Here is a 27,958-nt window from a genome sequence, read left to right on the forward strand (position 1 = left end):
CCAAGTACAGCTAAGAAATCCCTGTGTGGTCACACGCTGTCCTCTGGAGCAAAGAGGAGAGAGGTCAGGGCAGCCAGCACTGTAAGAGCCTCTTTATTCTTGGGCAGTTGCACGAATCTGATCGCTTGTGCCCTTTGTGAGACATGGAAATCTGCCTTCTCCTCCCACCCCCTTCCCCAGTGCCTCTTCTGCTCTTCCTGCTCAGATGGGGACAGAGGCAACTCCTTGGCTCCAGAGGCAGAGCCTAAAGCAGCACAGAGGCTGTGGATGCCCCTCTGGCAGGACCAGGCTGAGATGAGCACGTGGGAGACCCTGAGAACACTGCTTTGTTGGAGCGAGGGGAGGGGAGAAGGGAAGGACAGTCCTGGGACTTGCGCATTCTTTGAAGGGCTCACCCAGACTCCCACGTGTGAGGCACGAGGCTGAGGAGTGGAGAGAAGTTCAGGGTGTCCCACTGCAGTTCATATCTCTCTTTCTTCTCTCTCTCCATCACACTCATGGGCTTGAGGAGGACAGCAGGCTGATCACCTCCATGCCAGCAGACACATGATGCTCACATAAGTATCACATGACAGATTTAGATTAAACAAGAGTTTGGGCTAAATTCATTATGTTCTCATCACCAGACAAGCTGGGCTTAGACTGCCTAGCTCAGAGACCAGACCACGACACCTCTGTCTCAGGGGCTCACTCGAAGTCACTGCTGAGGGAGGGCTTCAAGGTGGGAAGCTCTAGGTAGGTCAGGTGAGCAGGGGTGTAAGCCTGGGCTACATTTTGTTGCTATTCCTTGCAAAGCAGCTCAAGGTCCTCAGGTAAACCTTTCCTCATCTCGCCTCTTTCCACCTCACTCTCTGTCAGCTCCCATCCAGACCGCACTGTCCCCTATGGGAAGAGAGCCTTCTCCACAGCAGCCCCTGTCCTACTCCTTCACCAAGGCTGTCTCCTCCACAAGTCTCCTCCCTCCCATCCAACCCACCAGGCTGCCTCCCAGCGTCTTCCATCTCTGCTGTCACTTCTCAGATTGACTCTACACAAAAGACTTGCAGCTGCAGGTCTGGAGCAACCAACCGCTGGCAACCTGACGGGCTAAGGGCATAGAAAATGCTCAAGCTTAGCAGGAAAGCAGCAGGGAAAAGCCCTTAATCCAAACCCTGCGGAGGCAGGAGACTGCTCCAGTTCAGCCAAAGATCTGGGACTGCCAAGATACCCACTGCTGCTTGGCCAGCAAACCCAGAGGGGTTTGCAGAAGGGTGGCTCAGCACCCCCCCAGACCTCTCTAGGGCAGCTTGGGCTGCTACAGCTTGAACTGAAATCTGCTGCCCCTGACAACACAGAGCAGCAAAGCCTGACAGACACTGTGGTGAGTGGCACAGAGCTAGGAAGCCAGGCTAGGTGGGTGCTGGGATTTCTGCCACTGCCCAAGGCGCAAAAAGTCAGTGCTCATCATGGCAGCTTGACCAACTGACAGCATCCCAGGGCACAATGTTCAACCACATTTAGGAGCACAGTGCCATATTCCTGAGGCCCCTGGGCAGGAATTAGGGCATAAGCAAAGCCAGGGAAGGAGAGACCTGGGTTAGGCTGACCTAACCCTTGGGCTGGGCTGGCAGTTCAGCTCTGGGGTGGTGGTGGAAGTTCAGATGGAGGGTGCAGGGAGAAGCTGCACAACTCCTACTTTGCAGGACCTGCTGCAAAAGCTGTCTGGGGACCCAGGTATGCTCAAAGAGTGCCACAGTAAATGCCTCCAGGCACCAGCCACACCACCTACAGCCACAAGAGCTAAATTAGCACTCAAGCATTTGGGCACTTGCACTCACAATGCCTGCAGTGAGCTGCGTGCCATGCTCCTCATAAACAAGTCATCTGGAAAATAAGTAAGCCTGTAAAAATCCAGTCCATCACAAGTTACCAAACCTGTTTCAGAGTAAAACAACCTAGAGCAGCTCATGCCAGAAGCCTGACAGTGAAGCTGATACCAAGCTTCCCCACTGGTGGGACTCCCTTGGTCCCAGCAAAATATCCTCGGCACAGATGGCAGCATGGGGATGCCACGTAGGACTTGGTGGTGGCCAAAGCTGGCAAAGAACTAGAGTAGAGACTTGAGATCCATCTCTTCCTGTGCTCCTACCTTTCCTCATTCTCATAATTTAGAAAGCACGTGAGTTGGCCTTATGTGAGGTGCTGCCAAGAAATAAAGCCCAAAGCCACTGAGCTGCAGATAGACTCAGGAGCCTGGTCCCTATCCCCCTGCATTTGCTGAACATGCACTGCTCCATGGACATGCTGGATGCCATTCCTACACACCTACAGGCCATTCCTACACACCTACAGGAGGACTCCCAATGTTTTCCTCCAGGTCTCAGCACCACAACGCATTTTCACCCACTTAATATTCAAAGCCACGAGAGATCTTCAGAATGTGAAGGGATTTCTAAGAAGCTAGGACAGGGGGAAATTATCTCCTTCCCCCAAAACAAAACAGAAGCAGATGCTCTCTACCCAAGCCCTTTTCTACTGGTGGCACCTCTAGCTGAAGACAGCAAGCTCAGATGTACCTGCCCTCAGTCAACCACGTCCACACAAAGACAGGGCAACCACGGTAATACTCCACAAATGAGTCTCTGCTGACTTCTTACCCGAACTCCAATCCCAGTAATGTATTTTTCCCCTTTTTGGATGGAGAAAAAATAAAAAGCAACACAACAGCCTCACATTGGAGCAACTTTCTTTTTCAGCCTTAGAAGCAGGTTCCCCCATGCACATGGTTGGAGTAGCAAAGATGGAAGAAAAAATGTTTCATTTTGAGACCTTGACACAAACAAAATAACAAGAATTAAAAAAAAAAAAAAAAAAAAAAAAAGAGGGTGCCTTGTTAGCTTTTCTTCCCCCCCTCTCCTCTTTAAGAGCTACAAAAACAGGAAACAAAGGAGAAAACATCTCACGGGGGGAAGGGGAGGTAAGCGCTTTATACGCCCACGAAAGAAAGATTAACCACATATTTTATTTACTGTTTGTATTACATTCGCACCGTGGAGTTCAACTAATTCCGAGCCAGGGCTCTGTGGGTTTGTGCAGCACCTAACGCTGAGCGGGGTTTCTTCTCCCAAACCCACCGGGTGCATGTTCTGCTTCAGGCAAACCCTGCACAGACACCCCCTTTCCTCCGGCAGACACCATCTCCAGCCTCCTTCACCCAGCCAGAGCACTTCTGCCCCAGCTGCCAGCTCAGCTAACAAAGCACTGATGGTGTCCCCAAGGAGTTTTGAGCCCTTTTCCCCTTCAAACTGGTCTATAACCAGGGGTAAGGTGCCCTTCGAGGCGGGCTAGCAGCACAGCCAGAGGAATAAATACTAAAAAAGCAGAGTTTATGGGGAGGGTGTTTGCAGGTTCCGGTCCCTCCTCCTGGCCATGGGGGCCACCCCCTCCACAGAGAGGCAACGTTGCAACCCCCACACTTGCGAGTCCCCTGCACCAAGGTCAGGGCTCTGATCCTCCCAACTTTGACTCATTTCTCAGTTAACGGCTTTCTGAACACAAGCCACACATGGAACAAACCTCTCACAATGGGGCCTCCCCCGGACCTCCCAAGCCCAGCGTTACTCATCTGCCACCCAGTCCCAGTCCATCTTTCCTGGGATGCTCCAAGTGCGGCTCACCACTGCTGCAGGGTGAGCAAGCAGCCAGGAATCCTGGGCCCGGCTCCCGCAGGCGGGAAGCCATCACCAGCTGAGCTCATGCACCCTAATTCGGGAACCGACGAGGCCACCTTCCTTGCTGGCTGGCGACTGGCAGCATTCAGCTGGAGACCCAGCCATGGCCATGGAGTAAGGGCTGGCAACCTGCTGGGTGCTTTTTCCAGGGGCTCATCCCTATGCCAGCCACTTCATGGAAGAACTGCTTCAACTACAGGGGATCCTTTGGGCACGTTGTCCCCCAGCTTGGTGCTGTCCTTCATTGACCCAGACTCCGTGCACCCAACCGAGCCACGCGCCCAGCGGGAAGAGACAAGCTTATCATCACAGAGAAAGGAAATTAAGATAACGCGGCGATGGAGGTACCGAGGGATTTGGCCAAGGTCACAAAATGATTCCGTGGCTCTACGATACAGCCGACTAACACTTTTGGTGTCTGGCCATGTATCCTAAAATTTCAAGCCAGGGCCAAAATCCAGCCTAGATGGTGGCAGATTTCTGCCAGGTCATTAGTAGCGTGCATCCGCAAGAAGCGGCGAACATCCAGACATAACAACGGCAGCAACAACAAAAAAAAAACACGCAGCAAGAGCGGGAATAAATGAGATCAAAGTGTCCTGGAAAAGGACCTGGAAAAATAGTTTTGGTCCCTGGCTAAGGCTCCTGGGAGATGCACATGTGAGCCCCATCCCAGCCCTGCACAGCCCTCCTGAGGTAGCTCCCCACCCTGGCAGAGGGAAACCAAAATGACTCCCTACAAATAGAAGCAGAAAAGCGCTTCTCCAAAAGACTGACTGGGTCTTTCCCCTTCAGTGTGTGTGGCGGAGCTGCTGGCACCTCCGAGGAGGTCCCTGGTTTTCCCCCAAAAAACCTGGAGAGGAAAATAACCTTTCTGTGAGCTCAGGCTGGCTCCCTTCTACACAGAGCTGCACACCCCCCCGCCGCCCCACTCCCAGGCCTGGCCATCCAATTGGAAAGTAATTATACTGCAATTTTTATTTATGACTTCTTTTTTTTTTTTATTGCTAAATGGTGACTCATTTTGGCAACATTAAAATACACAGGAAATCATCCCCATTTTACAGTAATCACCATTCAATTCATTGTTAAATATTTATTCGGCAGACAAGCGTCGAGCCTCTTTCGAAGGGTCAGAGGGGGAGCGGAGGGGCAGCCCTGAAAAGGGGGAAGGTGGTAGAAGGGTCATGGCAGGGCTGGCCGCAGGGCTGATAAATGCCCACCAGGAACTGGAGGGTGGGGAACCAGGGGTGAAAGCTCCTGCCAGATGGCCTGGCCAAGAGCAAAATACAGACCCGCTTTCCCTCGAATCCAGCACAACAGCCCAAGCTGCCCTAGGGAGAGGGGTAGCCCTGTGTACCCTAATAAAAATCACATTATTTGGTCAAACCCCAAGACTGAATCTCTACCAGTGAGACGTCACGGGTCTCTGACACGTCACGGGTCCCTGACATGAAGCTCTTCCATTGCCGGGGGGGAAGAGGATGGTGGCCACTGGCCCCAGTGGGAGGCAGTGGGAAGAGCAGGCGGTTTGACATTCACAGGCCTTACAATGGACAGGGTCTGCTCCTGCAGCCGCTTTGTCCTCCCAGGAAGCCTAGTTTTGGGGTGACTCGACCTCAGACGCAGGCAGCTCTTCTGCCTTCCTCCAAACAGCTGCGCAGCCCAGCACAAACCTGGCAGATGGCCCCTCCAAACGCCCCTGGCCCAAGACCACAACCCTTCCCTGCAGAGTGCACACCCAAGGGGCCATAGGTCCCACAGATCAACAGCTACAAAGGACTCCCAGCACAGACACCTTCCCTGGGGAGCCCCTCTGGCACCCACGGGCTCCGTCACTGCTTGGCTGGGCGGCCACCCAACATGTCTGCCACGGGGGAACCCTGGGCGGAAGGAGGAGCAGTGCCAGGATGCATTTTGTGTAGGTCCTACACAAACACAGGGGAACAGACATGGCAGGGAAGAGGGTGCTGGGTGGTCCCCATGCTGGGCAAACCCGGGTGTCCAGGATGGTTGGACTCACCCGGATCTCATTGCGGCGGATCTCCACGTCGCAGACCGAGTGTCCCTGGTGGGCCCCGCTGTAGTAGCAGCAGAACTGGCAGACGGCCACCTGCTCGGCCTCGCAGTGGTACAGGCGGTAGGCGTTGTGCTGGGGGCAGCTCCAGGCCCGCACGTCCTCTGCCTCCACCAGGAGATGCCCCCGGGCCGTGGAGGGCTGCTGCAGGTGGGTCTGGACGTGGGACTGGCAGCACGGAGCCTCGCACCTCAAACAGATCTTCTGGGCAGGCAGCGGCGGGCCCCGGCGGCAGAAGACGCAGTGCAGGACTGAGGGGGGCTTCTCCAGGTTGAGGGAGTTGAACTTCTCCACGATGTTGGTGAGCTTCAGGTTCTTCTCCAGGTTGGGCTTCTGGTTGTAGGCCTGGTTGCACTCCGGGCACCGCACCAAGCCCGACTCCTTGGCCCACGCCTCCCCGATGCAGCCCCGGCAGAAGTTGTGCTTGCAGGGCAGCTGGACCGGCTCCACAAAGACATGCAGGCAAATGGGGCAGATGAGCTCCTCTTCGAAGCAGTTCTTCCAATTCTCGGCCATCTCTGCCGGCAGCTCTGGCGACGCTTCCCCCCAGCCGCTTCGGTCGCTCAGTGCGGTCTAGGGGCGGACGCCGGGGTCTGTCCTCCCTGAAAGGGGAAGGCTGAGGGTGAGCGGACAGGCTCCCCCCTCCCCGCAGCACGCGCCATAAATAATAAACCGCAGCAGATTTTAAAATCGGGGATAAAATAAACCACAGAGCAGCACTCTAGGAATATCCGGCAAGAAAACGCAACATCCCCATCACTTTGTTAAAAAAAGCAATGCAAACGGTTAAAAAAACCCCAACACGATCCTACTGGACTTACAGCCCCAAGCCCTAATCACCCCTAAAAGCCATTTGCTCCTTTTTACCCCAGAAGGTGAACTGAAACTTACCAAAGGTTGAAAAAAATCCATACAAAATCCAGCAGCAGAGTCCAAGTTCCATATAAAGCTCCTAAATTTAGCGCTCCGGATCAGATTTTTCTTTTCTTAGGTTTGCAACTGACATTCAATATTTTAAAGGGACTTTTGTCCCCCACCAAACCTGGCCAACAGCTGAGGGCAGCGACTCGCTCGGGCTTTTTTTTCCCTTCCCTGTATTTCTCCTCCCTCTCCCCCTGATGGGAGTTGGGAATCAGAGTCTTTTAAAGGAAACAGATCAAAGGGTTAAGATCCAAAACGGGAAAAGGAGGAAGATTAAAAAAAATAATAATAATAGAGACGATGACGATGGCGGAAAAACGAATTCTCTCTGCGGCCCCCGAGATTTGCTTCTAAATCGGAGGAGCAGCAGGGAAAAAAAAAGAAAGAGGGGGGAAAAGACAAGACAGGAAAAAAAAAAAAAAGAGGAGAAAAAAAAGCCCTCTCTCCTGCTTCGAGATTGCGAGGTCTTGAATGGGAGAGCTCGGTCATTCAGAGCAAACCCCAGCCCAGCACAGCCCGCCCAGCTCCTCCAACGCTCCCGGAGAGGGGACGGGCTTTGCCACGGGGGGTTCTGAGCCCCGCGCACCCCAAATCAACCTGCTCCCACTTCCCACCAGGGCTGGGGGAGAAAAGGCGCTCGGGGGGGTCGGTCCTAGCCCGCTCTCATGGCCGGCGCGGGGGTCGCAAGCCCCCGGCGGTAACAATGCTTCGGGGCGCACGGCCGGTGCCCGAGCCGGCGGCGGAGCGCTGCCTCGCCGGGCGCGGCCCCGCCGGGAAGGGGCGAGGCGGCGGCGGGCAGCCGGGAGGAGCCGGCCGGGGCGAGCGGTTCCGGGAGAGCCGAGTCAGCTCTCAGCCATCTTGAGCCGCCCGGCTGAGAACGGAGACCGGGAGCGCGTTAAAAATAAAATTAAAGAAAAAACAACAGCAAACCGGGAAAGGAAAAAAGGGTATTTAAAAAAAAAAAAGAAATTATAAATAAAGTCACCAGAACAACCCCGCTCCCTGGAGCCGCCTCCTCCGCCTGCCCAGCGAGGCTCTGCGGACGGGCTGCGGGGCCAGGCGAGTCCGAGCCGAGCTGTCCCGTCCCGGCGGGGCCGCTCAGCACAGCCCCCCGAGCCCGCCCCCGCCGCCTCCAGCCATCTTGGGGTCGCCCTGGGCGCCGGAGCCCCACGCCCCGGCTTCCTCCCGCCGCCCCCGGGGAGGCGGCCGCGGCCGGCGGGGGGGCAACGAGGAGCGAGGCGGGTGGGGGCGCGGATCCCCGCAGCGAGGAGGGGAAGGGGGGGGCGGCGCCTCGGGCTCAGCCCCGGCGCTGGGGGCCGGGGCGGCGGCGGGGGGCGGGCGGGGCGGCCATGGGGGCGGCGGCCGCGGGGATCGATTAACCGGGGAAGGGGGTGCGGACGGGCGCGCCCCGCCCCGCTCGGGAGCCGGCCGGGGTGGGGGGCGGAGCGGACGCGCCGGTGCCGGTGGGTCTCGCCGGGCGCTGCCGCCGCCGCCTCGGAGCTGCCGCTGTGCTGCGGCGGGAGCGGCCCCGCCCCGGCCGCGGGACCGCCCCGCGCGTCACCGGGAGCCGCCCCCGCCCCGCCCCGCGGCCGCGCGCCGTAAAGGGGACACGGCCGGCGGTGGGGCCCGGCCGCCTGCGCGCTGCCTTCAGCGCGGCCGGGGCTGCGATGTCCCGTGTGGCCACTGCAGCGGCCGTAGGGCCACCCTGCCGGGCCACCAGCATCCGCACGCGGCCAGCGCTGCTCAGGGTGCCAGTCCGTAAAAAAGCTAATTGCCCTGGAACCAGTGCACATCTGGGTCACAGCTGGTGCTGGGCACCGTCCTCATCGCTGTATACATCTTCCTCTCGAGGGGAACAGGAGGGGCGGGCACTGATCTCTTCTCTCTGGCAAGCAGGGACAGAACCCGAGGAAATGGCCTGAAGTTGTGTCAGGGGAGGTTGAGGCTAGATATTAGATAAAGGTTCTGGTTGGGCACTGGAACAGGCTCCCTAAAGAAGTGGTCATACCACCAAGCCAGCCTGAGTTCAAGAAGCATTTGGAAAACACACTGAGGGTGTTTAATTCTTGAAGGCCAAGAGCTGGATTCGATGATCCTTGTGGGTCCCTTACAACTTAGAATATTCTGGGAAAAGTGCCCTCAGGAACCTCCTGCGCTCTCTTGGCTCACTTCTAGAAAGGCACAGGACCATTTAGGTGTGTTTCCTCCCTGTGCAGAACAATAGCCATTTGTCCCCTGGGGTCTTTCCCAAACCAACAGCCCCAGCACCTTCTGCCAGAGCTTGGGGCACAGAGGTGTCTCTGTTAACAGCTCTCCCACCAAATGTTTCTGCAGCTGTTTTGTGGGACACTGTATATCTAACCCCTGCCATATGTGCCAGGCCGCTGGGAATAAAGCACATTGCTGGTGTAAATCCGTTTCTCACTGGTGAGAGTGTCAATGGCTCAAAACAAAGCATTTACATCCAAAAACGCTCAGAGTCCACAGTCAGGTTTGTAGTAGAGTGAAAGAGGGCAAAGGCTCAGTCAGCAGCTTCGGGATCTGGCCCAAACCTGACCCTTGGGTGACGCTCTCTGATGGCAATTTGCCTCTGGGAGGGATTTAGCAGGAATTCCCCATCTGCGGCCTCAAAGCTACCGACCAAAACGTCTGGAGACACCACTCAGTAGTGTCTGCTATAGCACCCTGTATCCCCAGTGCCTTGGACCACCCGGGGCAGCCTCCAGAGGGATGAGCATTCCACACCGCTCCCAGTATGGAGACTTTCCAGGTCTTTCTGCACTGTGTTTTGCAGGAACCCCCTGTGTGTAGGCAGGTCCTGCCAAGAGGCACGCTGATAAGGAGACAGTGATGGCTTCTGCTGCAGGACTGGGGCTCACCCTGTATCACCCTGCTCCGTTTGTGCACACCCACTCCAGAGTTCCTGGGGCTCAAGCGCTGATTCCTGAAAAGGGAGCGGTTTGCCATGCAATTCCTCTGCCAGGCCTCAAAGCCCGTGGGCTGTAGCTCTCCTCCAGGGTTTTACAAGCCATCCGGCAGCCAGGACTGGTGGGAGCTGGGCAGGGCAGTGTGAGATGTGTCAGAACCGCAGCCGACTGGCGGAGGCCGTGTGGAGGCAAACCTCTCCTCGAAAAGTCAGTGCAAAACTATTCATGACTCTCACTTCTTTATAAACACACACAGCACCAGACAGCCTCCAGTGACAGCCACCATCCCCACCTCAGCCAGCGCAGGGCTCTTCTGCAGGGGTGTCTCAGGCCCCCTGTACTCCCACTGTGACTGTGCTGGGGAAGCTGGTTGATATTTACCAGTGCTTAAAAGCAGAAGGTGAATGGGATGGGGCTTAGCCAAGCTGAAAGATGCATCCTACTCCTGGCCAGGAATCCCTCTGTCCTGGGACTGGCACTCTGTCATCATACCCACATCTGGCTGATGCCATCTCCCTGCCCATACCAGAGAAACTCCCTTGGTAAGGGAAGCCCCAAAGCTAGACTGGGCATTTCAGCCCTTCCACAACCAGCAGGATCTGCCTGAAGGAAGGGTGTAAACAGGGCCCCCTCTGCCTACACAGCTCCCAAGCCCCTTCCTGACAGTGTTGGGTGACTGATGAACACCAGCAGGAACAAGTTGCAGAAAGCCTGCCCATGCTTTATTCTCCCCTCCACCAGGATGTTGGTGCGGGTGTCCCAGACCATGCCAAGGGGCCACAGAGATGGTTTGTAGCTGAGTTCTCCTGTATATCCCTCAACCTTCCCAAAGCCTTTGTTTTCCCAGCCACCCCCAGGCCTTTGCCAGAGGTCTCCCTTCAGCAGCCCTTAGTCCTGCTCTGGAAAGACCACTGCCTGTCCCCTGACTCTCCAGTAAAGTATCAGCATCTCTGCTGAGCCCTCAATGAGCACTGGCTGGACTGCAGGTACACCCTGCAGAACCAGGATGCTCAGGCACTTGTCACTAGCATCTGACCTTGAGGTGGCATTGCCTGGTACAGATGATGTCCATGGGAGCAGGGATGAACTCAGCTGCTCCACAGAGCCAAGGTGCCAAACTCATTTTGGTGTTTAGGGCTTGGGACCCTGCTGAGCTGATAGCAGAGGGAGGGTGTTTGCAGAGATTAACAGAGCAGTTGGCTGTTAATGTCACTCCATCCCTGTCTGCCACCACCCTTTCTTCAGAACACTCCTGAAGGGTCTGGCACCCAGCCCTGCACCTTCCTCAGAAGCCTTGAGTCTTCTGGAAGTAACACAAAGTGCTGTGTTTCTTGAGTCATTTATAACTCAAGTAACCAATCAGAGAAAAAACATCACTCCCCTTCTGTCCTCTTCCATGTCAGGCTGGTGAGGAGGCTCAGTGTGATGGAGAAAGCTCTCTCCACCCTCTTCCATGTGATTAACATGCTGAAGGCTTTCACTGAAATTTAAGTTTTAAAGCTGGTTTTAAGGAGATAAGGAACTTGTAGGGTGGCAACAGTCTTGTTTCCAACACTAAATCTGTCTGTTTATGGCCATCCCCTGTTCCTGTTTGGGGTGGAGGAGGAGGGAAACAGATGGGAGAGCCACAATGCAGAGGACTCCATGGTCACCTGCTGACCCAGCCCAGGGCACCCCATCAACATGCACCCCTTGTGCCCAGCCATCCCATGGAGTCACACATGTCCCTCACACACTGTCACATCACCTGCCTGCTGTGGCATCCTCCCAGCCCGGTACCTTTTGGGAGAAGATGCACATGTGCATATGTGGTGCATCTGCAGGGAAACCTCCTGTCCTCTGACACTAATAAAAAGGGAGCAGAAGCAGAGTGTGCAGCGTGGTGCCCACAGCATACAAAGCAGGTTCCCAGCACCCCAGGCACTGGGATCCAGCAACACCCACATCTGACACTGGAAGCTGGGAACAGGTCTGGAATGGTGTGTTGGGTGCAGGGATGGTGATGCCCTTGTTGGCCCCGTGGGAGAGCCTTACCCTTGTGCAATGGGTGTGCAACTGGGGCTCCTCTTGGGGCAAAAATGCTGGGCTTTCTCCCTTCCTCCTCCACCTGAAGCATAGGCCAAAGTGGATATTGAGTGCTGGCCAAGGGGGACTGCAGGTCAGGGTGTTGGAGGGGAGGGAGCTCTGCTTTGGTTCAAGCAAATCCGGGCTGGAACAGCCCAATCTGAAGCTGACTGGCCAAATCCAGGGGTGCACAGCCAGCCAGCAGTGGAGCAGGGATGATGCTCCAGGGCTCACCACCTGGTCTGAGCTCGGGGTGCTGGTGGGTGCTGGTGAGTGTGGGGCTGGGTCCGGCAGCTGCAGGGCTGGAGCGTGGGGAGCCGGACGAGGGCCGGTGTAGTTCCCTGCTTGGTGGGGTTTCTTTCTATGCAAATGCCTGGGAGCAGCTGCCCTGCCGGAGTGACTCATTTCCTGCTCTTGTGTCACATTCTGGTCAGGCCAGTTTGGCAAAGGCTTTCTTCTCTCCCTCCCTGACTTCTCCTCCTTCTCTCCCCAACGCTGAGGGCTGGGATGTGCATTTGCTCAGTCCCTGGCAGGATGAGGCAGGATTTTCAGGAAACTGCGTCAAAGCCACAAAACCTCCATATATATTAAAAAAACCCCAAAACAACCAAACAAAAAAATCCAGCACAATTTTCTCTTATTCTTTTTTCTGAGCACGATGGAGACTGGCGGCCAGACAGGCTCCTCCGCTCTTCCCCCTCTTGGGGCGGCTCCTTCCCCTGAGACCCAGGGGACAGGACCGGGCAGAAAAGCTGTAAAAGTTTGCTGGGTGAAAAAAATGCAGCTTGGTCTCATTTTACCTTCTGCTGCCAGCGGAAGAGGTGCTCCCAGTGGCCAGCCTTTAACAGGGGATGGCTGGTGAGAGCATCCTGGGGGAGCCACCATCCCTGGAATTTGCTCGACGTTTCTTTTTCCTCAGCAGAACTCTGAGGCAGTCTTACCACTGCACTCTGAAAAACGTACTGTATGGGGTTAAAAGTAACTCATTCATCTTAAAGGGGGTCTGGTAAGGGTGGTAGCAAACACTGACCCCAGTGTGGTGAGTCTCCCACCACGAGTCAGGAGAAGGGAAAGTGATGCTGGCTGTGAATCCCTCTGGCTGCTCCCACAGTCCATCCAGGCTGGCACTGCCCAAAGCCCAGGCTGTGCCACAGGTAGAAAAGTCACTTTTTGAGGCATTTCCCACCTGATCTGTCTTGCCAGGATTTACAGCCTCCCAAGTGGTCATGTAACCTTCCTGCCCTGGGGCTCTCGCTTTGTTGTGTCATCAGCCCCTGAGTGCAGGGACACACATCCTGCCTCGATGACCACAACATCAGGGCAGAAAGCAGCAGCCCTTTGCCTTGAGCACGTGGCTACCAGTGGCCCAGTCCTCCCTCTGCACCAGCCCTTTCCCTGGTGCAGCAATCTCTGGCACAGCATCCCACACCATAGTGGGGCATTTCCCTGAAGGAAAGAAGGAGCTCCTCAGCGCTGTCAGTCCAGCAACAAGCTTGGGACATGAAGAAGCCAGCCACAAATCTGATCATTGGAGACAGGATGGGAGCAGGATACAATCCCACCACCTCCATTCCCATCTGCAGTTTGATTCAGCCACTCTCCCACCAGAAGGCCCCTGCCCAAAACAAGGTGTAATCTTCGCAATATCACATCAATTTCTCAGTCCTGCTGTTCATTTTCTGCATGTTCCCTGCAATTCAAGTCGGCTCCAGCCAAATGATCCAGTGCCACACACATTCTAAAAAGCCCCCTGCCAGGGAGCTCTCAGGCTTTCCTGTGAAGGGCAGAGCATCCAAGGCTGCCATGCCCTGTGCAACCCCAAACCCAAAGTCCCAAAGCTGAGTGGTGCCACTGAGCTCCAGTTTGGTGCAACTGGGAGAAACTGAGGCAGGTGAGAGCATGGGATTGCTCCAGAGCTGTGGCTCTCTCATTGCTGCTGGGGTTCAACTTCCTCTCAGAAAGCCTAAAAGTCTGTTTGCCCACAGTGAAGGGAAAAGCAGGAGGGCAATGGTATAAATTAGGTCAGGAAGCATTGCTAATAAACTGTCACTCCTGGTTGTGTAATGGGAGCAATTACGGGTTTAGGTTTTGTTAAGACACCAGGAAGGAAAACATGACATGTCTGGGGGTAGGAGTGTGATGGCAAACAAAAAAGGAGGGTCCTGTTGACAGAAGGATGAAGCTGCTTTCATGTCGGAGGCAGTTTTATCTCATCCTGGTGCGTTGGCAGCCTGGGGCTTGAACAGACTCCTGTATGGGAATGCAGGGATGGGTTCCCAACTCTCTCTGTGCTCTCTCCTTCCCCTGGGCACCCAGGGCTCCAGAATCTCTAGGCAGGTGGTTTTAACCCCTCTGAAATCTCCCTCTCCATGACCTACTCCGCTAAGCTCAGGGCTTGGTGCCCCTGTCCCCCCACAGATCCTCCTTTGGGGTCCAGCAGGGACCTGTGGGCAACAGGGCCCATGCTGGACTCTGCTAGGAAAGCCTGGGAGAAGTACCTGAGCTCTTCCTGCATCTGATGGCCCTCCTCTCCCTGCAGGGCTGTCAGGCTTCCCTTGCTGCCCACCACCTTGTGCTGCCCACTGCACTGCTGGCAGCAAACTCCTTTCTGTCCATCCCTTCCTGCTGCCAGTCTCTGAAGGGATGGTTGGCTGCAGGTGGAGGTCACCCAGAGCCTGGCCAGAACAAACTCAGGACTCTCTGTGAACAGAACCCCAGGGCCCTGACAAACCTGTGGGATGGACACCCACATCCCCTCCACGGGTGTCAGGAGAGTGGGAGGCTCCTGGAGTGAATCCAGCTAATGCACACCGCTGAGGAGGGGCTGTGGCACCTGGCAGCCAGGGTTAGCCTTTAACCACCCAAAACATGTCAGGAAGGGAGAGGAAATTCTTGAGGCATCTATTAACATAAAAGGAGTCATACTTTACGTTCAGTCCCACTTATGGCTTATAAATGATTACTGCACCTTTTAATAAATGGTTAATCAAGTGTTAGAGTCCAAACAAGTTGATGGGTTGCTTATTACCACAGTTTATAACCTTTTATGAATGCCTTCTGTCGATGTACTTATAAACATCCATACCACGTACTTCTCATGTCTTGACACGTTGGTCACATCTGTTTGAAGTTTATTAACTCTTGAGCTGCTCGCTAACGGCGGGCTGGGGGTACCCCGCTATTTTCCTGTATCAATCCGTGTGGCTCCGAGGGCACACCTGCACCAGCTGGGGGGTGGGGTGGGCATCCCCTTCCATCCAAAAGAGGCTCCAGGCAAGCAGGATGCAGCTGCATCAGAAATAAGTTGGCAGTGGGGCATTGCTCTCAGGGGTGCATTTTTTTTGGCCACCAGGACAAGCAGCCAAAGGAAGTCAGTGGGAGATTCTTCCTCTCTTGAAGTCATGAAGCCGAGACAGGACGTCGTCCTGGGCCGCCGGCTTCAATCAAAACCACAAGTTATTGGGCTCAGTGTAAGGGGGCTTGGGGAAAATTCTCTGGTCTGCAAACACAGGAGGTAAAACATGATGATTTAATGGGCTTTTCTGGACTAGAAACCCACGGAAACATCATTGGCCATTGCTGTTCCTGTGCAGCTGAAGCCCCCCTCCCACCATGTTGCAAATAACGAAATGAAACTTTCAACAAGCTGAATAATCAGAAAACAATTTTCCAATAAAATCATTCCCTGAAATCTCCTTTTAAGGCAAGGACTGGGATTCCCACTGCCGAGCTTGTTCCCAACGCCTCACAGTATTGTTCAGCTGGCTGTGCTGGGGCTGGGCAGGCTGCCACACCACCCTGTGCCCTCAGGAATGCTCCCTGTCACACAGCCCAGTCACCCTCCACTCCTGAGCCCCTTTGCCTTTATGGTTCCCCTTTTGCTGCAAGCTTCTGATAATTTTCCTGTTCAAAAAGCAGGTGGGACATATGAGATGCCACAGCCCCATGCTTGCTCCAGCATTTTTAACAGCCAGAGAGGGGATTTGTGCATTAAGCAGACAGGGATGATTCCAGTCCGGGCAGCAGGCTGGGTCTCCCAGGTCATCTTGGCCTTGGACACTCTTGGAGATTTTTTACTATCTAACCAGCTTCCTTTGTTCCCTGTTGTCCGGCCCTTCCAAAGTGGGTACCCCATCTCCTGCAGCAGGAGCATCTCCAGCTCAGGACAGCCCTGCTCGCTGCCCTCCAGTGGGTTATAACTTGTGGCCAGAGTGTAGAAAGTCTGAGGAAATGAGAATGATGGGAAAGGGCATTTAAAATACTCCTTCCCCAGGGAAAACAAAACCAGTGGTACACTTTTTTGGAAAGCCACTGTAGCAATGGCTACTGCCTGAAAAGTTTCCCTGAGGCAGATGAGTGTGGGGCATGGAGGGGACAGGAGGGGACAAAGCCTGCACTGAGGCCACTGTGGCTGAGCTGCCATGGCCTGTCCAAACACTGCTTCAGTTCTTGTGAGTGATGAGGTGACAGGGCAAGGCCATTTTTTTCCTGGTGCAAACCCTGCCTGACAGCAGGAACAGTTGCTCTGAAAGCTGTTTGGAGAAGCTGGAGCTTTTGGGCGTGCCATGGGTGCCTAGACAGGGAGCTGGGGCATGCAGGGGGCTTCCCCACAGCCTCCTCCCTCTCCTGCCAGGTCCTGGTTTCCTGCAGCACACCTGAGGCTGTGACAAACAACAGGATATGGATGCCTGCTGGCTGTGGGGCTGGGGGTGCCTGTCCTGTGCCAGAGGATCAGCAGGATCTGGCCAAGCCTGGCTGCTCCAGGACCCTCTCCAGTCATGGCTTGGCCACAGGGCCCCTAGGAATACAGGGCATTAACATGTTGGGTCCTATGCACTGGTTTGTGTTGGGAGCTTTTCCTCTGCACCAAGGTGCTGCTGTGGCCAGCTGTGCCAGAAACATCAGCTGGGAAAGACAGCAAACAGGAGAAAAATGAGAGAAAAAGAAGGGAAAAGAAAAATTCAAAGGGACCTGGTGTGCTGTTCTTCTGTGAACCCCCATTTCTGGGTGTTGTATGACATATCCTTGTGGTCCAGGGAGCTGAAGCATGGAGAACACCTCCTTCCCATGTCTGCACCATCCTGCCATGGGGTAGGGGACATGCCATGGGAAGGGGTATGCTGTGAGGGTGATGTTTGCGAGGGGCTTGGGGGTTAGAACTGTTCCTGGGTGCCCAAGTCCAGCCATGCTGGCTCTCTCCTGGGTGGGCAGGGAGCACCACGGGAGTAGGAGCCCCTTGCTGTGGGGGATGCTCCCTTGTTCCACCCACGGGGGCCCATCTCCCACCCCGTTCCATCTCCCTCTTTGGCTTCACAGGTGCACCCTCTTCCCCACTGAGGTTCCCAGGCACTGCCATTCACTTCTTAGATGGAAAATGAGCCCCAACCCTCTCTCCACACTCCAGAAAAAAATCCAAGAGAGGAGCGAAATAAACAAACAAATCCCTTCCCTCTCCTGGCTTGGCATCTGCTCACAGCCCTTCCATTATTAATTAGAGAAGCTGCCGGCATTATTAGCAACAAACCGCTCCTAATGAAGTTCAGAGCCGCAGATCCAGGAGGGGCTCCCAGACACTGCTTTTCAGAAACCTTAATTAAATTCACTGCCCGAAGGTGCTTTTGGCTGGGGTGGAGGCAGAGCAGTGAGGCTGCCTGGGCTGGGCACTGCCGTGCCGACGGTGGGCTCGAGGGGAAGGGTGCCAGCAGGAGAGGGGCACCCCACTGTGCCACAGCTCCACGGTCCCCTCCAGATTTGGGGCTGAACAGAGGAATCAGCTGGGATGCACTGTTGCAGAGGGGGTACTGGCAAAAGTGTATATTTTGATTCATTAATTAAATTAGCCAAGTGGCTGGTGATGAGGGTTCCCAGCACTATGTGGGGTCCCTTGCTTGTCTGGCTCTGCCATCCTTGTTGGGATATCCTAACAGGGTGGCCCTCTGCTTGGATGTGCTTCAAAAACTGGGAAGGCAAGAGGCGTGAGGGAGTCTTGGCCTAAGAACCAGTTGTGGTGGCCTCTCTCCCCTCAAGCCCCTGTCTGGGTAACCAGCTGACCATCAAGATTTCCTCAGGTGAGATGGTGAAACCTGGCCAAGCTGTGGTGATGTTCTCTTTGTCATGTCCAGCAGGGGCTGTTCTGCACTGGCAGAGCTTGGAGATCTCACTGCTTTGCATTGGGGCTGGGGCAGTTTGTGTCTGGATGCAGCTGTGGGAAAGGTCTTAGGGAAAGGATGGCTTTCACTCCAAAGGAAAAGGCATCCTGTCAGAAACTCTTTCTGCCCATTGCTCCCCTTTTGATGCAGGGTGGGCTGAGACAACACCTGTGAAGAGCAAGTGCAAAACCTGCCTAGAGCTGGATTTTGGCTCTCCATGCATCCTTTTCTTTCCCTGTCACCCTTCCTCTGAGCACTGTGATCTCCCTTCCCCCCCTGCCCAGATATTTCACCCTTTCTCTCTGGCCTTAAAGGCATTTATTACTGATAAGTGTAAAAAGATTACTGCAAAATCATTCTGTGTTACTGGGAAATCATTGCAACATTAGCTCAGTAATATTTTTTCCTAAGCGTTTGCTGTATCTCTTCTCCAACATATTCAGTCTCTGCACACACATCCACACCCCCACAAATACCACTGAAGCCAGGAGGCACTTGGCAGAGGACAGGAACACAGACCTGACCTGACACTCACCCCAGCTCCCTCCTTCCTGTGCTGGTGGATGAGGTTGCCATCCCTCAGCCAACTGGCTGCATCCTTGGAACCACGTGCAAGCACTCCCCATTCCAGCTTGTCCAAAGAGCACGGAAAACCCTGGCTGTCAGGGCACTCAGGCTGCCTTGACTCAAGGGGTTTTGCCAGCAGATGCTCATGGACGATGCTGAACCTGGCAGGTCCTGGGACCGGTCATTTAGCTGAGTTTTTAGGGTAAAAAAAGATCCCCTTCCCTCCCACACTTGTACTCCAGAGGTCTGGACAAGATACCCTGCTTCCCTGGGAGTGAGGAAGGTGTCAGCGAGAAGGAGCTGCCAAAGCAGTTGCAGAGCTGAGCAGGAGACAGTCGGTCCCACTGTGTTGCCCACAGAGAAAGACACTGACAATTCTGCAAATACCTTTAATGCACTTTAGAATACACGGGAGGAAAAAAAAACCGTTTAGTGATTCACAAAAATATTACAAAAAGTCACGTGCAGGCGAAACACACCCAGCACTGCAATAACAATGTAAGAATTTACATTAGAAACTAATATAAAATATTTAAAAACCTCTGCTAGTTTAGCTTTCCATTTGTTTTTTGTCTTTTATAAAAAAAAAGGAGAAGGGGAGAGGGAAGAAAGGCCATCTACAAGGTACTGGTACACCGGCCACAGAAACACAGGCTCCTTCCAGCCCCGCTGGGAGTGTCCTGGGGCTCCTCCATCACACGACCCCCACGCCTGCAGACCACACACACACACAAACACACACACACAGAGCTGAAGCACTGAACAGTTCACCTCAGGGCTGCAAGGGCAACCCCAGCGGTCAGGGTTTGCTGTGGTCCCAGTCACCCATGTGTCCCCTGCCCTGGGAACCTTGCCTTTGCTCCCATTCAGCACACAAAACATGTAGTGTCCCCAGCAAGAGGCAAAACCTCCATCCGTTTAAAAAAAGGGAAAAGTTAGTGTATCCAGCCTGGGCTGGACAAGTGAAGGGTTTTGAAAGCGTTAACTTGGGTTTGGAGCATGACTGTGGCCAAACTCAGAGTACCAGGACTACAGGGCTGGATGGGTGCAAGGAGCATCCCAGTGTGGAGGCCAGGGCATCACTACAACTCCCTAGAGGGATGCTGCCTGCTTCCATGGGGCTGCAAATTCCCACTTTGGGGAAAACCAAAACCCAGAGTTCCCCAGCCTGTGATCAGTCCCTAGCAGGGACAACATGGCCACTCACACCCACCTCCCCTTCCTCAGCCCCTGTGGGTTTTGCATCCTGCTTGCTTCGGTAGGAAGAAGGGCACAGGAGCCTCCTGACCAGCACCCCAGAGCCCTCCTGCTCCCATCCTGCTCGGGGCATTGTCAATAAGCCGTGTTTATGTAGGACCTACCGCACACGGTGACAGCTCGGTCCCTCCCACCCTTGCCGCTCGTGCAGTGGAGAGTTTCCGGAGCCGCACTTTCGCTGCAGTTGGGCCCCAGGGAAAGAAACAAAGGAGCCATTTTCATCTCTAGCCTCGTCAGGAGTGGAGGGAGAGGGCAAGAGAAAAGACCAGTGTTTGCAAAACATGACAATCGGCAGGAAATTTTCCTCTGGCTTTTCGAGGTTGGGTTTTTTTCTCTCTCTCTCTTCCTCTTTTTAAAGAGGGCAGGCACAGTATCAGGACAGTTTAAAAACAACCAGGCCCTGGCCAGCCACATCTGCCATGTGCAGCCATTCCTGGGCTGATGATCCTCTCCTGCATTGGGGCTCCACGAGCCAAATGGTGAACGATGCTGTGGTCTTCCAGCAAGGGAAGGGGATGGGGCAGCCCCTTCATGGCAGACTAGAAATGAGGTTTGTGAACTGATGAGCAACTTATGATGATTTTATGGTCTGTCAGCAACTTTAGGGGAAATAGAATCATGGCAGAAATGAAGAGGTGGTGAAGCATGATACACGACAGGTTCACTGCCTGAGAGACAAGTCGATACGGGACCACGTTTAAAACACATTTGCAACCTCAGGCCTATTCTCCATTTGAAATTTTGGACTCATGTCAAACACAAGGGTTGGGGCTTTTTTAAAAGGAAAGAGGACAAGCAGACACTGCACAACACAAAAAAAAATTTATAAAAATAGTGGGTTAAGACAGAGCTTGTTAGGTCAAAATACTTAAATCCAGCTTTAAAATCTTAAGAGGTGAACCCCATAAGCAAATGTGGATTTTGAGATTGCTTTGGATACAATCTGGCTGCTGTGCAGGCAGGCATTTATCAATAGGGACAGATGCACAGAAAGGAATTCTTGGTTGCTTGACAATTCATCTGCCCTTGCAGCTTCACTCACAAGAGAAATTAAGGCACAATGTGTTCTTTCAGAGGAGGGAAGTCACCCAGCCCCTAGGAGGTGGAAGGGCTCTCCTGGTGCTGCAACGCTTCCTCACGTGGCTGAGACGGAGCAGGGGCTGAAGCCCAAGACTTGATAGAGCAGAACCAGAAGGTACATGGCCACTTTCTGGGCTAGGGGAAAACTGGACACACAGGTCTAAGGGTTTCCTCTGGCCTGAAGTTTTTCACCCCATCTGATGTGATGCTGCCTTGTCCTGTGTACAAGTTTGAAAAGCAGGACATGGATTCTGGATGCCAATCTAGGAGGAGGGAAGAGCCAAGCATTGCTTTGAAGTGTTGGGTTTTTTCTACTGGTCTCAGATGAAAAACAACACAATCCTCACTTCTCCCAAGATCATGTGATGACCTGATGGTGTAATTTCAAAAGCTATCCAAGAGTAACTGAATATTTAAAGCGAAGAGCTTCAGAATATAATTTCAAATCACTGTTGGCAATTCTACGTAGAGTAAAACCAATATACATCACCCTCAAAGAATTAGACACAGCAGGCACCACCTATTTAAGCCACTGAAAATATGGTCACAGCAGCTACAAGATGACTGCTCTGCTCAGATCACACCCTACATACTTTAATACTGAAATTATACATTCCTTGTCCTGTTTTTAATCAGAAATTGAGAGAGAGAAAGTGGTTTTTAAGACTTCTCCTATTTCAGAATTGCTGTCACATGTTGGATTTTCAAAGCTCTTCACCTTTCCAAATATCTGAATTGACCTGCATTGCCAGATTTCTTCAAGAGAGAGAAATCCTGTACTCACTGCTTTCTAAGCTGCTTTCATTTCCATCCAGGTCACTGTCTTTAGCCAACACAAGCCCCACAGGTTTTGGTTCCATACAAAGCTGCTTCACACCTTCTACACAATCTAGAAAAAAATCGGCACCAGTGGTCTACCATCTCAGCAGGTTTGGGCTAGAAAAACACCATGGCATTTATTAACTCTGATGACTTCCCTCTTTCAAACTACTTGCTCACTAAAATACAAAGGTTTATTTTCCATTTATTTCATGCACAGATATGTCCTCTTGCCCCAAGATGAAAATATCCAAACTTCACACCTAATTTACTTGCCAATGAGTAAGGCTTTGGCACCCTTGCAAACTTGATGTGAATCGTGAGGGGATGTCTTGTGGCTTCCCAGCTCTTCAGGATACTGAGTAACTGCAACTTTCTTACTCTTAGATAAGTTGCTGAGAGGCAGCGACAGAACTAGGGAGCTTAAGGGCTGACTTTCACCAGATTCTCATAGTTGCTCTAACAATAAGACACAGAATTCTATTTTAGCAATTATTTGTCTAATATTTCCCCCCTTACCTAAATAGGAAGATTTCACTTCCTTCCCTGCAAGCCTTCTCCCCCCTCAATTGTTATCTGGCTACCAGCAAAGATCTGTGAGAAAGTGTCTCAGAAATAGAGATTTCTGGCATGCCACCTGTTCATAACTCAAATACACAGAACTATATATAAATACATGACATGGAACAAAAATACACACACACACACACACACACACACACACAGGCATACTGGGTGGATTATCACATGCATTCAGCGAGCTCCCTCTGAAGTCAATGGAAACCCAGCCCAGAGCGTCTGATGAGAGTAAATATGGTGAGGAAAACACTTGCATGAGAAAGGCAGAACTGGAGCACAAGCTAGCTTGGAGGAGGTGCTTTCCCTGCATACAGCACCAGATTCCTGCCGTGAAGGCTCAAAGAGTTCATAGGGCAGGAGGTCCAAGCTTTCCAGATGTGTGTCAGAGCCCAGAGAGGGTCTGATGGACTTCTCTCTGCCCCGTGCTGATCTCTGCAGGAATAGCAACAATTGACCTTCCAAATGTCCCTTCTCCACCAAGATGTGGATTTTAAGCTCATTTTAATGAGAGCTAGCATCTGGAAACAAGGAAGAGCAGCCAGCATCGTGGCAACAGGCCAGCTCTGCTGCAGCACCCCCAGCAAGCTCGTAGAAGAGCATCCACGGGCTACTGTTGGATGACTTTGGGACACAATTGTAGTTGCTGCCCTTGCATTTTCCCCACTGCCACAATTATCTGTTTGCCCATTATCTTGTGGTGGGACACTTGGGCACGTTGTTTTTGAAGCTGGACTGGTAGGTTTTCATGCCACTTTCTCATCCACACTGTCCCTTGCACATACATCTAGAGTGCAGAAGGGATGCTTAGTGCTGACCAGGACAATGAAAACTGGCCGAGAGATCCCATGGATGAATGCAGCCTGCCACAGCACAGAAATCACTGCGGCTGGCACATGCAGATATCTGAAAGTTTGTTCTTTCACAGCAGGATTTTAAGATGATCCTCTGAGTTCAGACAAAATGACAAACTCATTTACATGTAAATTGCTTTCATAGCTTTGCAGAAAGGAAGGTTCTGCAGAGCAGTGTTGGACCCTGAATTTGGCCTGCCTTAAATTATAATATAAAAACAATTATAATAATACAAATACTACTTTGTACACAAAGCACGCCCTCCCCTGCAAACCCTGGCATGCTTCGGTAGGTCCTACAGCCCTCTAGTCAATAGTCACCCTCTCTGCACAGAGAGACATTGAGTGGCTTGCCTGAGGCCACAGAGGAATTCTGTAGCAAGTCCAAGTAAAGCTTTGTGGCTCCTAGCTCTGCTTCTTGACCAACATTAACCAGCCTCAAATATATGCAGAAAACATCAAAGCTGACTGTGCTGGGAAGAAATTAAATCAGAAAACAAACAAAAAACCAACCCCAGGGTACTGTGAGGCCTCCTGGACTTTGCTGTTTGATCAGGGGAGTTAAGTGTTAAAAGCTTTTGTTGTACTTGAATTGGGATCACACAGCAACTGTGCATAAACTACCAGTTATCTTGTAGGCAGAAAGGGGTGGAAGGAAAGCTGCATCTCCCCTGACAAGGAGTGAAGAGTTGTCACCAAAAGACAATGGGCAGAGGAAGGCTGGGGAATATGCATCAGAAACAACCTGCAGCAGCAGGGGGTAAAGCCTTCGGTGGTTTGCTGCAGCATATCCACAGGGCCAGCAGCTGATGCAGAGACACAACCTGCCACTGCAGAGACTGGCTCCTCTGCACATGTTTTGCTCCAAGGAGGAAGCCACAGGGATCTAGAGAGAGCGTCTTTTCAAACTGATTTTGATGCTTTACAGTTCAAACCCATCTGAAAAGAGGAAGGTCAGCAACAAGAGCCACCACAGCGAGGCTAGAGGGGAAAATGGAGCTGCACTAGGGCACAACCCTGCTGGAACAGGAGAATAGTTGGCTTCATTGAGGCTGAGTCTCCTCTCTGCTGTGCCAGGGCAGCAGAGATCTCCACTTCATAAGCTTTCAAGCAACCCCCTGATCCTGCAGAGCTGCTGAAGTTGTCCCTGTGAACAAATGATCCTTTCTAGCTTCTCAAATTCTGTACAATAGCAAGGAAAAAATACTTGACAGTATCTCTTTAAAGATAAACACACTGTAAACAGGAGATCTCCCCCGCCCCTGTAGCTTTCTTCCTCCTGCTTGTGCAAAACCAGAGGTTGCGACCTTCCCTGGGGTTCAGGCACAAGGACAGGATGCACGAGAATAAAGTTGCCTCTGTTTGCAGCAATACCATAGCTAATAGCACCAAGACCAACACTTAAACATGCCTAATTTGAGGGCAGGGGGAGGATCTGGATTTGTTTTTCTTGACTGAACTAGAAAGTTCATCTTTAAATCTGTTCAGCTTCAAGCATGTGAGCTTTTGGCCTCCTTTAAACAGGGGAAATACCATTCCATTTCTAAAAAGAAAAAAAAAAATAGCACATGGAAGAACAGTTCTGCAGTCAGTAAAAGTTTGGCTAACAAAAGGACTCCAGAGTCACGTAAAGAACATTTAATCCATGGATTATAGGCTCGCACCTGGCAGAAATGTATGTGTAAATACAGGCGTGCAGAGCGTCTACACCCTGGGCTAAGGCAGAGGGGAGTTCTGCAACTAGGAGAGAGAAAAGATTCTTACTACTAATTTTCATAGTTAAATATTTCTCACTCGCACTCACACATACGCAGGCTGTTCCCAGAGAGTTCAGCCTTGGGAAGGATAAAGGAAAGGGCTCAGTTCGGTCTGGGCTGGTGCTGAGTAGCTCCTCTTCTGTTTGCAGTGGTTGTGCAGCAAACTCTTTTTATTTGCAGGCAGAGTTTTTACTGCATTAATTATCCTGTGAGTCACTGGGTAATGGACAGTAACTTGGCTCTCCCAGTTGTTAGAATAGTGTAATTCAGCTCTAATGCAGTGGGCTGTCGAACACGGCATCTGGCAAGATGGAAACTTTCAGTTTCTTTTCAGGCCAGCTGTACTCCTTTGGAAGTTTAAACTGTAAGACAGTAAAGAGAACCAGTTAATGCATATCACTGCAATCTGCACAGAAAAAACAAAATTGTTGCAAAGGCAGGCAGCCCCATGTTATTATTATTTTTTAAAACAAGAGGCCACTAAGAAAACATTTCCCCATCAGTATGTTTTGGACAGCAGTGGACATTAGATAATGTGGCCTATCTCAGCTGCCAAAGTAAAGTTCTGAGCCTTCAGTCCAAGCACTGTTTATTTCATCAGACGAATTTTGGAGGGTTTCTGCCCCCATCACCATTTCTCCTTCCCAACCTTTCAGAATATTTGCAGCAGAAGTGTCTTCCCTCCTATCTTATCATCTCTCTCTCCTTTCACCCAGCCCAGCCCAGCCCAGCCCCCAGAGCCCACATTTGCTTTAAAGGCAGTCTCAGGGTAGCTTTCAAACCCCTGCTCATTCAGGGTGGAATGTAGGTGAGCCATGAGAGCTCTGCTGGGTGATAGGCAAGCTGTGCTGCCCTGGCTGGGGAGAGCCAATGTGCCTGCACAGCATTCCTGCTCCAGTCCTTCCCACCTCTGGCACAAAGGCCTCACAGAGCTGTACAATGCCTTGTGCTCACACAGGCACTCAGCTGCTCAGGCTGTTTTGCAAACACTGGTTGAAGCACACAGAAGGGAGATTTTTTGCCCCAGTCTGGTTTACACAGCACTGTCTGTGGCCAGTGTTTCCCCAACAAGGCTGGTCCCACCCTGATGCCCCTCCTTAGGCTAGGAAGTCACCCCAATATCAACCCAAACACAACCATGCAAGGACAGAGCCTTACCACCAACCTTCTCACAACATTCACACTGGTCTCTCAAACACAGCTCTGGGGTGGGGGTGAAGGTATGGGTAGAATCTCTTAGGCAACAAATCTGCCCCATCCACAGTTGAATGGCAACCAGTTCTGCATAGGCATTTCATGCAATCTCAGTGGCCAACCTGAGGACCCAAAACACACGGGGGATAGCTCTGGAAGCCTATGTGCAGGCTCATTTTGTTTTCAAAGCTGTACTGCACCCAGTGTTGTACTGCCTTGCCCTGCAATACTCCCTGACACTCCAATGGGACTCCCAGGAACTTCATGATGGCAGTCCAAACCCAGTGACAATCTGCCCTGGAAGTGGCTAATTCAGAATGGTTATGGATACAGAGCTCCTCTCCTAGGAGAGTCCTCAGACCCAGGCCAGTAGCACCGTAGGCTTCCCAGGGGCTGTTTGACCAAGAGAGTTGGCACAAGAGGACAGCAACCTGGAAATCAATCAGTCTTATTCAATTACTTGTCTTTCTTCCTGTAAGCACCCTGTTTCTGATGGACATCAACACAGGCTCAGTGTGAGGTTCCTGCTGAAAGAGCAGCTGCCTGCTCCACAGCAAGGGTGTCTCTGACATGAATTTGCTCCTGACCTTGCTCCATTTGCAGCTGCCCATGAGGGCAACCTGCAGTTGGTATCCATTGACCTTAATATGCTGGTGGTTCATGGTCTGATCCATGATCTGGGGACACAGCAGGAGGATCCTTCAGGATAGAGGCTACCACAAACTCCTGTTTGTTATCCTCTACGAAACAAACAGCTCAAGTGCCATTTAAATTTTTTTTATAAACTCAAGCCCTGTGTGTAGCTTGCACCATGTAATCTACTGGCCCTGCACAGCCCAGGGAATTCTGAGTGGCTGTGCAGGACATGTGAAAAATGCTAAAGATACTCAGACAGATTATTTCACTTAATTTCACTTAACACAGGTGGTTCTTTATGCAGCAAAGGAAAGACTCCTCACAGCACTTCATTCTACCACATGAATATCATCAGCAACAGTCAGGGCTGCTGAGGAATGCTTTCAGTTGGCCCAACCTGGATCCTGCAAGTTACAAATCCTTGGAGGAATCTGGATGCTGAAAGATCAAATTTCATCTCAAGTATTTTCCTTTTTATAAACAACAGTGGTTCCAAAGCAATCCTCTTGGAGAAGTCATCCTTTGCATTTGTTTGTTTTTCACTTTTTAATTCAGCAAAGTCACAGTGAGTGGGAACCAAACACCCCGTCGCTGTGCCAGGAGCTGCCATGCTCTTTGCCTCAATGGACAGCAAAGGAACATGAGCCGTCCAAAGCCTTCACTAAAGGGCCTTCAAACCAAAGTGCTCCTGGGCTTCCATGTCACTAGCAAAAATGAGCTTTAGATTAGGTTTAACTGGATAAAAGCTGGCCTGAAAATCACTGCACAGCCAGCAGCGTGCTCCCCTCACTCACACAGCGAAGAACATCCTGGCATTAAGTCAACTCTGGATTAAACAATTAGAGCCCTGAGATTTTCCTGGGGGGAGGGGAGCAGAGCAAGGGATGTGAGGGCTGCTCTACAAGCCAAGGAAAGTTTCTTTAGAGTCTGCAGGGAGCTGTAAAAAATGGGATTAAAAATATTACATGTCATTTCTGCCACTGATCTTTGAAGTCAAGCAGAATATTTATATGGCATGCATGGGAGACGGGGTGTTAAATGTTCCCCAGGAAGAGATCACATGGCAGTGGGAAGTTTAGTACCAGCTTTATAAAGCCCCCCTGGCTGTTGCTGTAATGCTTCCAGACTGGTGATGGTCCTTCACACACCATGCAGGGCCAGCAGGTGAAGGCCAAGTAGCAGATGTGAAACAGCCCTGCTTGCTTACCAAACCCACTAAAGGAGACCCATACAACAGATTGTTCAAAAGCAAATGTGCTGCCACCGCTTTTAGCCTTTCTGAAAGCAGGGAAGGTGATGTGCTAGGAGCTGCTGGTGAGGACAATATCTGTGCATGGCATGGAGGAAACCCTGCCACCTCGCCCAGAGGC

The 27,958-nt window shown here is 52.3% G+C and overlaps 2 protein-coding genes across 3 annotated transcripts in view; both read right to left on the reverse strand.

Moving 5' to 3' along the window:
* TRIM8 (tripartite motif containing 8) overlaps positions 1-7,455 on the reverse strand; it is a 29,912-nt gene extending 22,457 nt beyond the window's left edge. The window contains exons 1-2 of the mRNA XM_033066586.1: positions 6,679-7,455; positions 5,734-6,389 (exon numbers count right to left, since the gene is read on the reverse strand). Of these exons, the coding sequence (XP_032922477.1) occupies positions 5,734-6,303 (570 nt within the window). The 5' untranslated portion in view covers positions 6,304-6,389; positions 6,679-7,455. The remainder of the gene's footprint in view (positions 1-5,733; positions 6,390-6,678) is intronic.
* Positions 7,456-18,790: 11,335 nt separating this feature from the next.
* The window catches only part of SUFU (SUFU negative regulator of hedgehog signaling), a 91,626-nt gene continuing 82,458 nt past the window's right edge, over positions 18,791-27,958 (reverse strand). For both annotated transcript variants that reach the window (XM_033066424.2, XM_033066425.2), the window contains exon 12: positions 18,791-25,120. In XM_033066424.2, the coding sequence (XP_032922315.1) occupies positions 25,031-25,120 (90 nt within the window). In that variant the 3' untranslated portion in view covers positions 18,791-25,030. The remainder of the gene's footprint in view (positions 25,121-27,958) is intronic.

This window comes from Catharus ustulatus, chromosome 8 (assembly GCF_009819885.2).
Source record: "Catharus ustulatus isolate bCatUst1 chromosome 8, bCatUst1.pri.v2, whole genome shotgun sequence".
Lineage (NCBI taxonomy): Eukaryota > Metazoa > Chordata > Aves > Passeriformes > Turdidae > Catharus > Catharus ustulatus.